Source organism: Apis florea, unplaced genomic scaffold (genome assembly GCF_048593485.1).
Source record: "Apis florea isolate Af1SG1 unplaced genomic scaffold, ASM4859348v1 contig_32_pilon, whole genome shotgun sequence".
Classification (NCBI taxonomy): domain Eukaryota; kingdom Metazoa; phylum Arthropoda; class Insecta; order Hymenoptera; family Apidae; genus Apis; species Apis florea.
Genome location: NW_028256733.1, coordinates 797,831 through 815,804, shown reverse-complemented (window position 1 = coordinate 815,804; position 17,974 = coordinate 797,831). Strand labels below are relative to the sequence as shown.

Genomic DNA, 17,974 nt, shown 5'->3' with positions numbered 1-17,974 from the left:
TTCTTTCTTTTTTTTTTTTTTTTTTTTTTTGGAAATTAATTTCACAACAGTCTGAAAATAGATATTGTTTGTTATTGGCTTTATACTTTGTATGCAAATAAAAATATATTTAAAAAAAAGAAAAAAAGAAAAAAAATATTCCAGAAAATTTATAAAATTTTTAGAAAAATAGAGAAAAAAATATTAATTTTCAAAGCAACAAAATTTAGAAACAAAATTAATGGATTCGCTTGTCGAACAAGAGCTCGTTTCGCGGCGTTGATCATTGCGAAAGCGACGACAATAGCGATCATTTGGCTGCTAATTAACACCGATGTGAGAAGAATTGGTGTTGCTGTGACGCTATGGCGTGTCAAGAGGACACTGATTCTTGCTACGCAGCCACGGATTGCTGTAATCCAAATAATTACCATCACCATTCTTTCTTTATAATAAAATTCTCTATCTTTTTTTTTTCTCACAGAAACTATTATGCTACTATGCGGTTCGACTCCTACGAATCGTTTAATTTCTACATTTCAATTTAACAATCAATTATAAAATCCATTTTGTTTTATTGGGAACGAATTACGAATGCAATTTCGATAAAGCAAATGTTGATAATCAAACCTGTAAAATTCACGTGAAATTCATAAGTCCCCACCTCGTGAATAAAGAATGACTGATCCTTTCCATCGAATCAATACGTGTAATCGATATAAATAACCGATGGATCAGATAATCGAGAATCGCGAACCGCTTCCTTCCTGTTTACCTATCTTACCTTGTAGATAAGATTAACAAAATATCGAAAACGTTATTAATAACATGAATATACGCGGCGAACGATCTTATCTACTATATATCTTCTATAATATTCTTATTTCATATCTTTCATCGTACATAAAGTAGAATTAAAAGACACGTTAAAATATATTTATCGCGAGATAGATGAAATATCGCAAAAATCATGAAAATTCGTAACGGTGAAAAAAGAAATGTAGCGAGAAGAAAAACACGTATTAAACTGATGACAACGATCGGCGATATGTATTAAAGGAGAAGAGAGTGGGGATAAGAGGCGGGGAAGGTTAATTTTACGCGACGCTATGGAAATCCGAGTCGATACGTCAAATCCTCTCTGCACGGGATACACGCGGCGAACTCGTATAATACCGCGGCTACACGAGGCCGTTTCTCGTTTTTGTTCCTCTTATTCTGTCTACGTCGTCCGTTGTACACTTCCATTTAACAGCTAGCAGTAGCGGTGCACTGACTCGAAAGTCTGGGAATCGAAACCGCACGGATTCCCCGACGGCGAGCCGCCGACGCGACTAGACGCGGGCCGAGAAAATAGCGAAATTTTTACCGAAGTATAAAGAGTCTGTCTAAGGCACGGTGCGCATCGTCGATGTTGGAAAAGAGACACAAGCGCGCGCACATATATATATAGAGAAAAAAAAATCGAAATAAAGATATATTCACGTATATGAAACAGACAAGAAGCAAGAACGATATTTTCTCGTGTTCGAGATCCGTCAAAACTTCTCCAATTGATTGATTGATTTACTATCATGAACAGGAGAATTCTTATTGGTAATTGTTATCGACAATTCTTATTGGCGAATATCGTTCGTAGGCAATGATATCGTGACGACGATCGTCGTTAGTTTTTCCCTGTCGCGGCTCCCCTCGTGTGCGCGGCATGTAGCTTTTTCCCATCGAAACGAAAAATTATCGACAATGCAGCCGTCAACATCGAAGACATTACTGTCCAACGAATAAGAGATGGATTGCGTGCTAACCTGAAAGTCTAGCGAGGAATCGAAGCATGCCAGCGGCGGAAGACCAGCAATGAGCCGCAGTTCCAGCGACCAGAATTCCACGGGCGATCGGCATTTGTGTTTTCCTCCTCTTTCCCCAATTGTCCTGCGTGTGTGTATGTGTGTGTGTATGTATGTAATCGGTCTGGACTCTTGGTGTCTGCGTTCCTCTTCGCTGTATGCCAGAGAAAGAGAGGTAGGGGAACCAAGTGAAAGAGAGACAAGGACGGACTGTGGCCAGGGGTGACGCGAGTCCTAGCCTAACCTAACCTCTCTTCCTCCTTTGGTGTAAAGGAACACACAGGCACGCACCGGATGAAATGCAAGATCTTCTTTGGACGGCGGTAAGCACGAGACAACGGGTCCCGCACTATTTTTCAGTCCATGGCACACACTGTTCCCATGCCCGTGATTTTTCGGATCTTTGACACTCCCGATTCGCCTGGACAGCCGGTTTCGTTTACGTGTCGTACCGTGCGCGCGTGCCGTGCCGTGTCGCGCCAGTGAAAACTCTGCCAGCGCACAGACAGGAATGGTATAGACTAAGACAGACGTACGGCCGACGGGATAGATAAATTGGCCTTCAGCGAGAGAGAGGGAGAAAGAAGCAGTCTATTAAGGGGGAGGGGAGAAGCGCGTACGACGGCGTAAAGTCCGACCACGGCCTCTACGGGATGCGAGAGAAAGAGAGACGGATTCTCTCTCACTCTCTCTCTGAGTATTCTCTGTACACTTCGACACGATGTTGTCACGATTCACGCACTCATTCGTTTCTCGACATTCGAGTAGCAGCCGCGTAGAACCGTACGCACGCACTTTAGGAACTTCTACAAAGGTTCGAAGAAAATCCGCTTGTAGCGACTCGAAACGGATGTGTATATACAACGAATACGCGCGTCACACAGCGATTGTACGCTTCGAAACACTGTTACTCTCTCGCAAGTCATGAAAACTCTCTCTTCTCTTGAGCTATTTTATGATGGTAATAAACAACGTGAACATACGCTATCGTAGCAATGAACGACGTGTTTGTACGATTGTCCCTTCGATACTTGTGATGTTATTCGTTCTTATTTTTCTTAAATATGTCATCTTGACCGCGGTGTTTATCGCGGTGCTCGTTCGCGTTGTTCGTGGGCCCTGACGGGCCCTCGCGGTTCTATTGGCAACGACACTGCACTGTCAGACACAGACTACGATAGAACAGCCGAGCAACGACTGACTCCTCCACTCGCGAGCCACCAGCAATGTTGCCACATCACTCCCGAGTCTCGATCGGACAAGTCTTCGGCCACCGACGGACAGGTACGACGGTCACTGCGTTCTTGGTGCTGGCGCGCGACCGACTGTTCCATTCGATTTGTTCTCTCCTCTTCTCTCTACGTTGTGATTCTCTTCTCGATAGATTGTAATTGTTCCCCTTGTCGTTTATCCTATCCTATCCTATTTCGTCTTGCTCTATACTATACGTCGATATTATGCTCGCAAAACTAAGTTGTTTTCACTTTGCCACGACTTGTCATCGATTCTGTTAGCTTTTCTCCGCTATTCACTCTCGCATCGTTCTTTCAATTTCGATATGTGTCGCGACGACGAGGATCACGTTCGACAATTGATAGCTAATGTCGCTACTATCGACTGCGGATTCAGTCAATGCATCGAAATATACGAAACACCGAGATCCGAACGAGAACACAGCACAGAGCTAACTGGCCACATCTGCTGCCGATTTGCTAGCAGTTCTGTTAACTACAGCGCACGGCCGGCCAGTCTGCCTCTGCCAGCCAGTATGCTCCCTCGCTTTCTTACTCTTGCCTACCAGCAGCCTGCCAGCCTTCTCGAATCGGCCGAGCCTACCTCTCTCATGTATTCTCTTTGCCTCTCTACCCTGCCACGCCGCTTTCCTTCTCCTTTCCTCTTACTCTTCGCTCTGCTCGTCTCTCATTCACTCGCTCACTCACTTTCTCCATCCTTCTTCCTCGGGAACTCTCGTTTCCACCTACCACCTTCCTATCCCGTTCTCCGTTCAATCCTTCGCCTCTCGCTCTCCATCGAATGAATGGTTTTAGTTCGGGAGGGCGGCCGTGCCGGAAACAACCGATTGCATCCGGAAATCACCGAGCCTGTACTTCCCGCATTAGAGCGCTTCTTGAATAAAATTCTATTCTTTCCTTCTTTCTTTCCTCACCGCGTGATATCTTCACGGTTTAACTTTCTTCCAAATTCTCGTCACACCTACTCGTCCACGGAAACAGAAGTTTGTAAAATAATTCGTTCATCCATGTTAGCTTGTTCCGACAAAATTGTCCACAATTCCATCGCAACTTATCATTCTCCGTACAGGGTGTAATCCGTTGTACTGGCTCGCGTTCCACGAACGCTTTTTCGTGTAACTTTTCGTGCGTGAAATTGTAATACGTTTTGACGCGTGCATTTCGTTTCTAATGCATGCGTTCTCGCGCGTGTTTTCTTTCGCCGTTTCTTCTCTTTTTCTCGTTTCCGTACTTCTCCGTTCGATTGACACCACTTCTCTCCACAGTGTCCCGTAACGGTAGTTAAATTGTGTATCAGTCGTATGAACGCATTTACATTATTGTAGTACCATGCAAATATTCTCTCCTATTAATACAAAGTTACTTCTCACGCACATGTTTTAGCTCGTCTTGCCCTAATTTCCCTTCAATTATAGACTAGATAATTTGAATTTTAGACTTAATAGACTATAATTTGAATTTTATATGCTGATATAAAAAATAATTTTCATGGGCAATAATTACATATATTTCAAAATAGTTACGCTGCCTTTATGTGTATGAATATTTCAATGGTTACAGAGCACGTTTGCAAAAGCACAAAAAATCGTGAAGGGATTTCATGTTCCATATTCCATGAAACTGGAGCAGTATTTTAGGCCGAAAATCGGCGCCGATTAAAAGAACTGCACCGTCTGGTGAACTAAATTATGCAAGAAAAATATACCGAAACTCTTCGGCGGGATACGTCAGTGGTGGAAATGCCTGTACTGCCATCCTGCACGTATTTTTTAAACATTTCTTTAAGATCCGCTCACTCACCATGGAATGTTGAAAGCGGGCATAATTTGTAGGTACAGTTATGACGAGTCAAATTAAACATCTCGTTTCAAGTTCTTTACTGTTTATTCATTTTTGCAAAGGATAAGTTTAACCGCACTTTTAACAACAACAAATTAAACTCAAGTCAGAAAGGATAACTTAAAAATAACGGACAATGATCGTGAAACAACAGCTTTCTACAACAGTTTGACGATAAACCGAAGCATTTATTTACGAATTGAACGATGATATCGCTTTCTGTTTTATCGGCCCTTCCCATAGAAGAATTCCTTTCTTGGTTGCATTAATTTTAATTCACGTAACGATAAAAATCTTGTATTGCATTATGCAAGCCAGTGCATGACGTAACGCAATACGCCGATTCATAAAGTCCAATGAAACACACGGAACGGTAATCGGAATTGTCTTTTAACGTATGCATCCTGTGCACATACAACGACATCTTACAACGAAATGCGACACTTGTGGCAAGAAAGTTCATTCAGTGGACACAACGTGGCGCTTTCTTTCGTTCGATTATTTCTATCTTTTTGTCACATAGTAATAAACAAATTTTACATCTTTTCAGAGAAAAATAATACTTTCTTTATCGGAAAATATTCTCATTATAATTTCAAATATCTTTGAACCATTGACTTCTAACGTGAAGTAAAAGCCAGTCTCACTTCACTTTCTTTTTCTTATTTTAAACTCATCAATGCCAAGGTAATTTTTTGCCAATTTTTTAAAATGGAAACCTAACGGTCAAATCGATCGTAAATTTTATTTCGAATTTTTTCAAACGTACTTTCACAACGATATCAAGTCTAAACTTGTCACGCAGCTTCTGAAGAAAGAGAGAAACAGTGAGAAACAATAGGGGCAGGTTCCTCGAGATTGCGTTTGCATAAAGGACATCTGAAATATATTTAAAAATAGTGCGAGAACTATTGAAGCATTTCGCCTCAGCTGGCCTCGGGAACATCTGCGGAGCAATCTCGATCCTTGCGTCATTATTCCTTTGTGACCGCGCACCATCGATTCACAGGTTTCCTCAACCATGGAAATTAATCAACCTTAGACCATGATCAGAACTGATAATGGGAAAACGTGACGTTCGTCGTGGCTGAGACTCGTCGATCGAGAAACACGATTCTATCATCTGCTTCGTTTTCTTTCTTCTTCTTCTTCTTCTTCTTCTTTTTTTTTCTTTTCCTTTCTTCACTCGATCTGAGATTCAATCGAAGAATTGGATTTGATGGAATGATTTCGATGAACGCGGTTAAAGGGAATTTTATCGTCGAACGGTCATGAAAATAACGATCGAATTTCGCGAATTCAACTACGAAGGAATGGGTCACATCGCGATACAATCAATTATCGATTAGAAGACTAGTTAGTTTTCAACCAACGATTATAGGCTTCCTCTGTTAACTGTTACCGAACAAATGCATTACGTCCAAGGCGAATCAATAATGTGCGTATCGATCATTTATTCTTTTGCGATTCACATGCAAAAGAAATCACAGATATAAATGTGCAACTTGGTAAATATATGCATAGAAACAAAATATAATTAAATATAAAATATTATAATTATAATTATAATTAAATATCCATTTCTTAAATTTAATACGTGCAATGAAATTTTCCTTTATAATAAAACTTGATATAGTTTCATATTTATAACGAGCATTCTCGAACAACTTTTTTTGCACTTAATAAACTTTTCTTCGATCCAATCTTACGAATCAAAATTCAAATCCAATTTCACACAAATCGTGTTCTCTTTCAGCATCCACCAAACATTCTTCAACGATCCAACAACCTATTCGCAAAATCTATTCGCAAGCGACTCAGGTTGGTAATCATTGGCAGACGTCAAGTTGAGCGATAAATCGATGGCCAAGATGGAAGGGACTCGTGTCAAGATGTGACATCGTGCCTTCACGTAATCAAAATGCATTTAGCGGGGAACAAGGGCCATAGTTTGACGGACGAGGGTGTAATATTTATAAGCGTGGCGGGCGCAGGCGTCGTCGACAGTGTCCTCAGGCTTGTCTACCTGCCTTGTTTCCGCGGAAGGCGACCGTTGTTCGTCCATCCATCCGGTACCGACTCCATTCTCCTAAGCCATGTCCACGACTCTGGTCGCAGTGTATGCATTGCTGCTTGCGTTTCTCGGTGTTTCCATTTGTCAAATACCTATGAACATGCGTAAGTATGTCAATTGAGTGATTTTTTTTTTTTTCATTTTAAAATGATATCAAAGGTTCGAACGATTGTGCGATTGTTTCTGTAAAATTTTTCAACGAGATATTATTCTGGAATTTTGCACGAAATGCACAGTCTTGTGATTTCGTTTCCTTGTCACACGCTTGTAGTTTCTGCTTTTGGGATTTGGCACCGAATACATAATTCTTTAATTCTATTACATATAAATTCTTGATTTTGATTTTTTGCTTGAATTTTTAAATAGATAATGATTGAAAACTGGTTTATAATCCCTTGCTACGATGATTGATCTTCTTGTTTGCATTGTTTATCGCAGAATTTGTTATTTTTCTTTCGCATCATTTGTCACAGAATAATGCTTGATTTTTTTAAACAGATAACAGATGATTTGAAATTGCTTTTTAGAAATTATTTCTCTTTTCTCTCTCTGTACAATCGTACACGGTAAAGATGATATGAAATTAAATACATACACGAGTTGAGCATTGATTGGACGGCATGAAACTTTGATTGGTTCATCGATACATCGATAAAGGTTGCTGTACTATTGTTGAATTATTCACGTGACGAACGTCTGACTGAAACCTTCCGCATCTCCTGTGCGCCGACTCGGTCAATCTCTGATCCTTGACATAGAAAGAAGATTCACGAGAGTAATTAATACACGATGAAGGAGAGATTAAAATAGAGAAAGATCGGATAGCACAACTCATGTGTCGTATGTTTTTTGTTATTTAAAAAAAAATATATCGTATTATCTTTTTTAAATCGAGAATAATAATTTACAACGTGTAGATAATTATTGGTCGATTAGATGTGATCTCTCGTGACGAAACCACGTGAAACAATGTAAGAAATAATCATTAATCAGAAATATAAATGGATCGCGTGTTTGATGAAATTGCATATTCTTTTAATACCAATATATCTATACTGATGTACGATTAGGATATTTTCTTATGAATTATTTTACTTGAAGAATTATACGTGTCAATAATTTTTTTCTTCTCCATTAATTTATATTGCATTAATATTCTTTTTTTATGAAACATTTTAACTGAAAAATTATATGTAAATAATTTCTTTCTTTTTTCCTTCACAATAATTTACATCACATTTTTATTTTTCACAGTGATAGTGATAGAAGAACCGGATAAATCGATCCTGAACATTTTGAACGAAGCTCTACCACAAGCAGAAAAGAATTATGGCAACGACATCATCTCTGTTCATATTTCTACAATCGAAGTTGAACGTTCAAATGTAGACGCCAGCTTTAAGAAAGGTTAAGAAGTTAAAAGTATTGTTTAAAAGCACCAGCACTATCCGAAGTTTTCACGATTTCTACAAATTTCTACAAATTTTTGTTGCTTATCCAAAGTGAAAAATTTAATGATTTCAACGAGATTCTAAAATTTAACACTCAAAACATTTAAAATCATGTTAAAATTAATATTGAACAATTTTTAATCGCAATATTAATTTTTTAGATCTCTTTGCAAATCTTTATATACGAAGATTCCAACGAATTTTTTCTTGAATTTAGCATCTAGAAATACCTAAAACGTACAAATTCTGTTGAACAAATTCTTCAATATAATATAACAGTTAATTTCTAATTGTTTCTAATTTATATTAATTGCACAATATAAACAAAATATTTTGCCATTATCCGTTCTTATTCTTGTTTTTGTTAAAATCAACTTGCAGTATGTGCTGCCTTATTTAAGGGAATCAGTATCATACTCGATATGACCTGGACCGGTTGGGATAATCTTCGGATCGTGGCCGACGAGAATGGAATAATATACAAACGGGGTGAGAGCAATATAAACCCGTACATCCAAGCGATCGATGATCTTTTGATGTTGAAAAACGCCACTGATGTTGCTCTGATCTTCGAAGATGAAAGAGGTACCTTGGTAACGACCTTCGATCCAAACTTTTTCCAAATATTGTTTGAAAAATCGATTTATTGACTTCTTTTAACAGAGTTGAATCAGAGCCTCTACTATTTGATCGGAAATTCGATCTTAAGGTTAATCGTGATCGACGAATTCACCGAGAAAACGGTGTCGAAGATCAAGAGTATGAGGCCATCACCATCTTATTACGCTATTTATGCGAGTACAGCCAAGATGGAGGATTTCTTCAAAACGGTAGAGAATAAGTTTTAAACATTTATGTCGCATTTATGCTTGGGAGAAAAGTGAAAATGTGTGAAAAATTTGTTTGCAATTATTATTTTTGTTAACTTGAAAAAAAACTATTTTATAGGCCGTGCAAGGAGGATTGGTCAAAAGAAATGGAATATGGAAATTGATTTTCACCGATAATAGCTATAAGGACTTTAAATATATCAACGGGGAGTTGCAGTTGAACGTTTCCATCACGGTTCTATGGATGAAGATGGACGTTTGTTGTAAACTAATCGGTGAATCGCTTTGCAATTGTCCTTCAGATGTTAAAGTACTTGAGAGTTTTCTATTTTCCATATATTTCTCTTTGATAATATGATAATTAAAATAATTTTGTTTAATCTTGCGATGGTTCTGTAGATATTTTCGAATTATTTTAAACGATTAATAGGCCTCATCGTGAGCCTGATGAGCGAACTTCAGGCATCAGGTATTAGCGTGGAGCCAAAAAGTGGTAAATGCTTATCGAACTTCACTAATCAAACTTCAAATGTCACGATTGAGGCGTTTAACAAGAATATACTTGCTGTAAGTCACACACAGTTTAAATTGTGCGATAAAAATCATTGAAGAAAAATATTTTACCACAGAAACTAGGAGGCAATGATACATTTGAGTATTGGTCAGAGAAAGGAATGATCACATATAAGTCTGAAATAGAATTGGAAATTCTTGAGAATGGATTATTGGAACCATTAGCCACTTGGACGAGAAATGGAAAGATAAAAGAGGCAGAGAATAAAAAGATATTACCTGCTAAAAGATTCTTTCGAATTGGAACCACTCTTGTAATTAATAAACAAATTTCATTTAATTTCATCGTGAATTTGTGATTTGTTAATTAATGCAAGTATTAAAATTGTATTAGTCAGTACCTTGGACAATACCTAAAATAGATCCAGCGAGTGGAAAAGTTATGAAAGATGAGAATGGAAATGACATGTGGGATGGATATTGCATAGACTTTGTAAAGAAATTATCGGAAGAGATGCAATTTGATTATGATCTTATCATACCTGAAGATCGACAATTTGGCAAGAAATTACCTAATGGGCAATGGAACGGCTTGATTGGTGATCTAGCTAAAGGAGTAAGATCTGTATACTGAATTTCATTTCATCTGTGAATCTGCATTAAACATCTTCCTGTATTAAACATTATTCTCATAAGTTTTCTATCAAATTAATATTCTTCTTTTTTATTTATCACATTTTACCTTTATCTTTTTCCATCTTACTAAAGAAATATCGAAATTTTCTTAATATAATACCCTATATATTGAACTTGATGGCGCCTACGAGTCTGCAACCGTGCATATCTCTTTGTATAAAACATTATCCTCTTCAATTTTTCCATCAAATTAATATTCTTCTTTTATGAATTTATTTTTGTTCTTTCTTTTATTCTTCTATTATGTTTCACTTCTTTTTTTTAATTATTTTTTTTTTTTTTTCAGGAGACAGATATCGTAGTTGCCGCATTGACAATGACTTCAGAACGTGAGGAAGTGATCGATTTCGTCGCCCCTTATTTCGAACAATCCGGCTTATTAATTGGTAAATAATACAACTATTTTCAATTTGAATGTTACAACAAATTTTTACATTATACGATTTTTTTTTTTTTTTTTTTTTTAATTTCTTGTTACAAGTAATGAGAAAACCTGTCCGCAAACCATCCCTTTTCAAATTTATGACAGTGCTCAAAGTCGAAGTGTGGTTAAGCATCGTAGGAGCTTTAACATTAACCGGCATCATGATTTGGATACTTGACAAATATTCTCCTTACAGCGCCAGGAATAATAAACAACTGTATCCGTATCCTTGTCGGTAAGAATTTTAAAATGTCTAAAATTTAAAAGTTCTTACTAATAAAAAATTATCAAAGTTTCATTAGTGGAAATTTAGATTATTATTATTATTATTATTATAGTAATGTTCGTGTCAATATCTTTGGTAATTTGTTGGAATTAGATCAAGATTAGACTATAAATATTACCCTTAATAACCACTATATTTTATCGTTAACGATTGTCATAAAGACAAAGCAATTACTTAATCAATAATGATTGTCAAACGTAATTATATTCTGTGTATATAGAGAATTCACGTTGAAAGAGAGTTTCTGGTTCGCCTTGACGTCTTTCACGCCCCAAGGTGGTGGCGAAGCACCCAAAGCATTATCAAGCAGGATACTAGTTGCTGCTTATTGGTTATTCGTTGTTTTAATGTTGGCTACGTTCACTGCTAATTTAGCTGCTTTCCTTACTGTGGAAAGAATGCAGGTTTTCAGAAATTATTCTCATTAAAATACACTCTTAACAAAATAATTACGCTACTTATATTGACATAATCATTAATTTTATGCATATACAATTTTATAAAAAAAAAATTCATCCAATTTTTATTTCTAGTAACTCGAGACTTTTAATTGAAAATGTACATACCTTTTGATCTTCAAAATGAGGACTAATCGCAATATCGTGTACTGTTTTAGTCTCCTGTACAATCTTTGGAACAATTAGCCAGACAATCTCGAATCAATTACACTGTCGTGGCTAACTCTAATCAGCATCAGTATTTTATGAATATGAAGAACGCAGAGGATAAATTGTACACGTAAGTTCTCTGAAAAATAAAGTAATAGATCATTATCTATCGTTAAAAAAAAAGAATAAAGTTATTGATAAACTTTAAAATAAACATTGCATATACAACGATTTAGAAACAAAAAAATTTCCTTTCCTTACAAAACAGAGAAGAGAGAGAGAGAGAGAGAAAATATCAAATTTTCAATAATTCTTCTTTCATATTCCAATTAGCGTATGGAAAGAAATCACGTTGAACAGTACAAGTGACGAGGTAGAGTATCGAGTCTGGGATTATCCTATCAAGGAGCAATACGGTCACATATTGCAAGCGATCACGCAAGTCGGTCCAGTTGCAAATTCAGCGGAGGGTTTTCGAAAGGTGATGAAAATGACGATCAAGCATCGAATCGAGTATGGGAAATCGAACTGTCTGAAACTAAACCTGCTTTTTGCACCGTTTCAGGTGATAGAAAGCGAAAATGCAGAATTCGCTTTCATCCACGATTCGTCGGAGATACGGTATGAGGTAACGAAGAATTGCAATTTGACAGAGGTTGGGGAAGTGTTTGCGGAACAACCTTATGCAATTGCTGTCCAGCAAGGAAGCCATTTGCAGGAAGAGATAAGCAGAAAGTTTGTTTTTACACGAGGACATTATTCAAAGGGATGATTGATATTTCATTTACATTGATTCGTTTTTCCAGGATTTTGGACTTGCAGAAGGATAGATACTTTGAAATGTTGGCTTCCAAATACTGGAACCAATCGCTGAAGGCACAATGCCTGAATTCTGACGACAACGAAGGAATCACTTTGGAAAGTTTGGGTGAGCTGTCACTGATCTCTCCAGACAGAGCTTCGAAATTGAAAATTTATGAAATTCATTTTAGAAATGTCGAAAAATTTAAACCGAATAAAAATGGAAAGAGACAAATTTTCAGGTGGAGTATTTATCGCGACCCTGTTCGGACTCGCCCTGGCGATGATCACCTTAGCAGGAGAAGTATTCTATTACCGAAAACGGAATACGGAGGAAAAATCGACGAAGGAAAAAAGAAAAGTGAAGAACTTGAACAACAAGATAATACAAAATTTAACGAAAATGAGTTTGCAAATGAAACCAGCTCCTATCAATCCTTTCTTCGAAAAGACCAACAATCCTCCTCGCGTGTCTCACATTTCCGTTTACCCTCGCAACCTCCCTTTCAAAGAATGAGAGTCTTCAAAGAGAGAAAATTTAAAAACGGAGGAATAAAGAAATGTTATCTCGTACAACGAATCGTTCTATACACGAGAAGAGGAATTTTAATTTAAGTAATGAATAGCTTCAAATAAAAATCAACGCAGCGTAACGAAAATAAAATTTCTATAGTTGTTCCACCTGTTTACAAGTCTATTACTGTTTTTCACTATTTCGTAATGTTGCGATTCTTCTTGCGAAATTTCAGAAACGTCGAATCGACCGAGCATCAAGAATATTTATAAACATTTATAATATTTGAAGAGAAAAATTCTCGATAATTTTGAATAATTTCTATCCTTGCACGAGATATTTGTTTATATATTATTCATTTCATTTTCATTCAAGATGATCTATCTCTGTTCTAATAAAAATTGGAAAATACGTTTTATATGAAATTTTTTTCTTTCAGATCAAGAATATTCATAAACGTTTATAACATTTGAAGAGTAAAATAATTTTGAATAATTTGTATCCTTGCACGAGATATTTGCTTATATATTATTCATTTCATTTTCATTCAAGATGATCTATCTCTGTTCTAATAAAAATTGGAAAATACATTTTATATGAAATTTTTTTCTTTCAGATCAAGAATATTCATAAACGTTTATAACATTTGAAGAGTAAAATAATTTTGAATAATTTGTATCCTTGCACGAGATATTTGCTTATATATATATATATTATATATATATTATTCATTTCATTTTCATTCAAGATGATCTATCTCTGTTCTAATAAAAATTGAAAAATACATTTTATATTTTAAATTTTTTTCTTTCAGATCAAGAATATTCATAAACGTTTATAACATTTGAAGAGTAAAATAATTTTGAATAATTTGTATCCTTGCACGAGATATTTGTTTATATATTATTCATTTCATTTTCATTCAAGATGATCTATCTCTGTTCTAATAAAAATTGGAAAATACATTTTATATGAAATTTTTTTCTTTCAGATCAAGAATATTCATAAACGTTTATAACATTTGAAGAGTAAAATAATTTTGAATAATTTGTATCCTTGCACGAGATATTTGCTTATATATTATTCATTTCATTTTCATTCAAGATGATCTATCTCTGTTCTAATAAAAATTGGAAAATACATTTTACATGAAATTTTTTCTTTCAGATCTAAAAGAATAGAAAATAGATTTCTCTCTCTCTCTCTCTTTCTCTCTTCCTGGAAAAAAATATAAAACAAGTTTCTCTTCAATGAAATCACTTGGATCGGATAAATATACGGTGTTCGTAGATCATTGTTCGTCGCGCAACTTTTTCATCGATCGCGGTAACGGAATTGCATAAATGAAAGTGGACAGTTAGCGATCGGTCAGCTGTGTCCTTTCAAATTCTCAAATCTCAATTTTAATCCAGGGGAAGAACAAGTTTGAAATGAGCTGAAATCCAGCAGAAAAATAATCAACAAAACTGATCGACAAAATTAAAAAGAAATCTTTTTAACCTTTTTCGCCTTTCGTTAAAAATAAAATAATATTAAAATAATATTTCTTCCTATTTATTTATCATCAATCTGCGTGCTGTATCCAAGTTTTTCCCTCCTAAAACGAGAGAGAAATGATGGAGCAATGGCCACGGACGAGCAAACAATATCCATCATTCTTTTACGGTCGATGATTCGAATATTTCTGATTGATTACTGTTCACTTACTCCTGGGACACTTGCTTGCGTGTCGCGAAATTGAAATTGGTGGGGCAGCGATCTTTTTGAATCGCCAAGTCGATATAAAGGCTTTGCCCGTCGAGGCGAGATCATTTCATGGGAAAGTGATGTGGCTCGACGAACCGGAAACGGAATAAGTGTTCACTGATCGCGCATCATGATCTCCTACAACCACCGTTCTCTTCCCTTCGATGGATTCTTTTTGGTAACATTGCCTTCCATTCGCTTTCTTTTTTTACCTAAAAATTTTTGATATTTCAGAAATTGTTTTCCAATTATTCATACATAATAATTGAATTCATTTTGCAAAACTTCAGAGTTTAATAAATTTATTTTTCTAATCAATATTTTTTAGATCAAAATTGTTTTTACCATTACCATTATTGGAGTACTTGTTTTAAAGCTCCTAGTTAAAGATAAATTTCTCTGACATAGATATTTGGCTTAAGTTTGGCCATCTGTTGGACACCGGCAAACGCCAAGATCTACGAGGATCGCTTCAAATCCTTGACAGCCAATGATCGTTCATGGCTTCGTACAAGCCGCGAAGTTCCTTATTACGTTGTCCCTTCAGAACACTCTCCATCTTACGCCAGCTTCTTAGAATCGCGAAGAAACCATCGAGCAGCATTCGACTCGTCGGATGCTTCCCTCGGACCAGCAAAAGACCGGTACTCGATTTCGGCCAGCAAGAAGGTTCCCACTGAAAACAAAAATTTCAAAAAAGTAGTATCTCCATTCTACACAATCACGGACAAAGATTCCCAAAAGTACAAGGACATGGTGATGAAATCTGGCGTTCCATATTGCCAAGAGATCAAAACAGGGCGTGCGAATAAGGATGGGAACAGCAAAGAAAGCATGATCTGCTACAAATGCAAAAATCCTAAAAATGGGGCCACTTATGAGCAATGCTCTTACGGTTCGCATCCTTCCACCGATTCTAGCAATATTGAACAAAGCTCACCACCTTCACGGTTCAGAAACAAGAGGTCAAACTCTGACGAGGCGTTCTCCGGTTTCAAAGATTACAGAAGGGATGGAAATCCGTACAGGTTCAACGACAAGATATTTTCAGAGGCCACGGACGATGTTCCAGCAGAGTATAAGAAGAAAAACGAAAAATGTGAAAAGGTAGTCAAGGATTCCATGATGTGCATGGTGTGCAAAGATACGAAGAGTAATGGCAAATACGAGCAATGCACCTACATTAGACAACCGACAGAGAAGAAATATACCTACACGAAATCTAGCTCTCTTAAAAATCCCAATGGATCCGAGAAAGAGGATGGGAAAAAATCTGATAGAAAATATTTTGGAACTAGGCCAGTTAAGGAAGAATACTCGAGTTCTGAGGGCAAAGAGGAGCCAGAGAGGGAATCTCGAGAAGAATACAAAGACTCGACCGGCAATTGCAAGAAGGTCCAAAAAGATTCGAAGACTTGCACGGTCTGTAAAGATCCCAAAACGGGTGGAAATTACGAGAGGTGCTCGTATGCCTACGAACCAAATGATAAAGTTTATAAATTTAGTAGAACTAAGAGTTTTGGATACCCTACAAGTTCTTCCAAGGATGACGAGTCTTCTGGTGACGAGTCCAGTCAGGACGAAGAGAGGAGATCTAAAAGCGAACTCGAGGAATACAGGAGAGACTATTCCATTCCTGAAAGCTACTACGACAAGAGTCACTCCTCTCCATTAAGTTCTTACTTCAAGGATGAGGAACCTAGGTCCAGTTATCGTCAAGCTGCTTCGCAAAACTCTAAGTTAATCTCTGACGACGACGACGATTATTTATCTGGCTATGAGAAATCTAAGTCAGAATCTGAGAAAGTTGCCAAAAGTATCGAACCGAGTCACTGCAAAGAAGTTCAGAAAGATTCCATGACTTGCAAGATCTGCAAAGATCCTAAAACAGGGAGCAATTCCGAGCAATGTTCGTATAAATATCAACCAAGCGACAAAAGTTACGCTTATTCGAAATCTAGATCAATTGGCAGCCCAACAGAATCAAACGACAAATCTTACGATGAATCTGAGACGAAAGAGACCGAAAAGTTGCCCTACGAGAACGAAGGTTATGATTACTCTTCCGATAAAAGTCCCTACATTACCGATCAAGCCGCCAAAACAGAATTTCCAACTTCCGACGAATCCAAGTCTGAAGTAATAGAAAAAAAATCATCGAAATCCGCTCCGAAAAAAAGCGACGTAGGTTTCTACGATGCATTTAAGAAGAAAGAGGAGATCCAGAAGGTTCTACAAGAATTTCAAAAGGAAGATCGTTCCAATTGTAAGAAATTAATGAGAGATAAAATGACATGTTATCAATGTGTCGACGACAAAGGATTCAAAAAGGAGGAATGTGCTTTCGTGACTTCGGAAGAACCAGCTGAGGATAAAATTAATTATCGAGAAGCGAAAGAGGAGCCGACTAAAAAGATTCCTAGATCGGTTATTGAAAATCTGGACGATGTACCTATTGAACCAGAAGCTGCTGCCAGTGAGAAGGTCTACGTGCAACGAGTACTGCCTAAGAAGAATTCTGGAAAAATTGAGGCATCCAAGGAGACTGAACCGTATGAATACGTGGAAGAAACTAAACCTGTGTTCGATAAGATTCTTGGATTCACACTTCCAGCGTACATGCTGAGTACTTCTGAGCACGAAGAGGAGTTTGATAAGATTATGTCAGGCAGAAAAATTTGAAAATAATATTTTATCATTTTTTTTTTTTTTTTTATATCTCTTTTAGTAGTAGATTTGACGATGGTTGATCGTTTGTAGATAAAATAGAATCTAACTAATTCTAATAATTAGAATTAGAGTTTTTATTTGGAATTCAAAGTTGAAAGCTAAAGATAATTATTAGATAATTGTAATTGATACAGAAAAATAATTATATATATATATTATTTTAAATTATAAATTTAAATTTAATTTATAAGAGATATAATAATAATAATAATATCGAATTGTTGTACTAAATTTTGTAATTAAAAATTCGTTATATTTAAGATATGATGAAATTGATTTCTATCCATTCTATGTGGAATTGCGTTATAGTTATGCTCGATCGAACGCGAAATTAGAAACTTGGTATAACAAGTTTTTATGAGATATCTTTTTCCATATTTTCTATA

General features: G+C 36.5%; 3 protein-coding genes across 5 annotated transcripts in view; 2 read left to right on the top strand and 1 right to left on the bottom strand.

Annotated features, from left to right (window-relative positions):
- Positions 1 to 1,923, bottom strand: part of LOC100864419 (uncharacterized) — a 48,306-nt gene extending 46,383 nt beyond the window's left edge. The window contains exon 1 of the mRNA XM_086911479.1: positions 1,785 to 1,923. Within this exon, the coding sequence (XP_086767605.1) occupies positions 1,785 to 1,878 (94 nt within the window). The 5' untranslated portion in view covers positions 1,879 to 1,923. The remainder of the gene's footprint in view (positions 1 to 1,784) is intronic.
- A 53-nt stretch (positions 1,924 to 1,976) lies between these two features.
- Positions 1,977 to 13,285, top strand: Ir8a (Ionotropic receptor 8a). 3 transcript variants are annotated; one of them, XM_012492531.3, is made up of 17 exons: positions 1,977 to 2,146; positions 6,672 to 7,093; positions 8,244 to 8,396; positions 8,822 to 9,025; positions 9,104 to 9,270; positions 9,389 to 9,580; positions 9,670 to 9,837; positions 9,900 to 10,097; positions 10,178 to 10,399; positions 10,766 to 10,865; positions 10,961 to 11,138; positions 11,410 to 11,593; positions 11,806 to 11,927; positions 12,131 to 12,278; positions 12,363 to 12,532; positions 12,604 to 12,725; positions 12,841 to 13,285. In XM_012492531.3, exons 2-17 carry the CDS (start codon positions 7,012 to 7,014, stop codon positions 13,113 to 13,115), a joined length of 2,685 nt encoding a protein of 894 aa, XP_012347985.1. In that variant the 5' UTR covers positions 1,977 to 2,146; positions 6,672 to 7,011; the 3' UTR covers positions 13,116 to 13,285. The 3 variants fall into 3 exon arrangements, with proteins under 3 accessions (XP_012347985.1, XP_086767592.1, XP_086767593.1); XM_086911466.1 differs by lacking the exon at positions 1,977 to 2,146 and having other exon boundaries at positions 6,677 to 7,093; positions 11,009 to 11,138; XM_086911467.1 differs by lacking the exons at positions 1,977 to 2,146; positions 6,672 to 7,093 and having other exon boundaries at positions 8,280 to 8,396; positions 8,842 to 9,025.
- A 1,703-nt stretch (positions 13,286 to 14,988) lies between these two features.
- LOC105734845 (uncharacterized) lies at positions 14,989 to 17,689 on the top strand. Its single transcript, XM_012483650.3, has 2 exons — positions 14,989 to 15,036; positions 15,267 to 17,689. Exons 1-2 carry the CDS (start codon positions 14,989 to 14,991, stop codon positions 17,538 to 17,540), a joined length of 2,322 nt encoding a protein of 773 aa, XP_012339104.2. The 3' UTR covers positions 17,541 to 17,689.
- Positions 17,690 to 17,974: the final 285 nt, after the last annotated feature.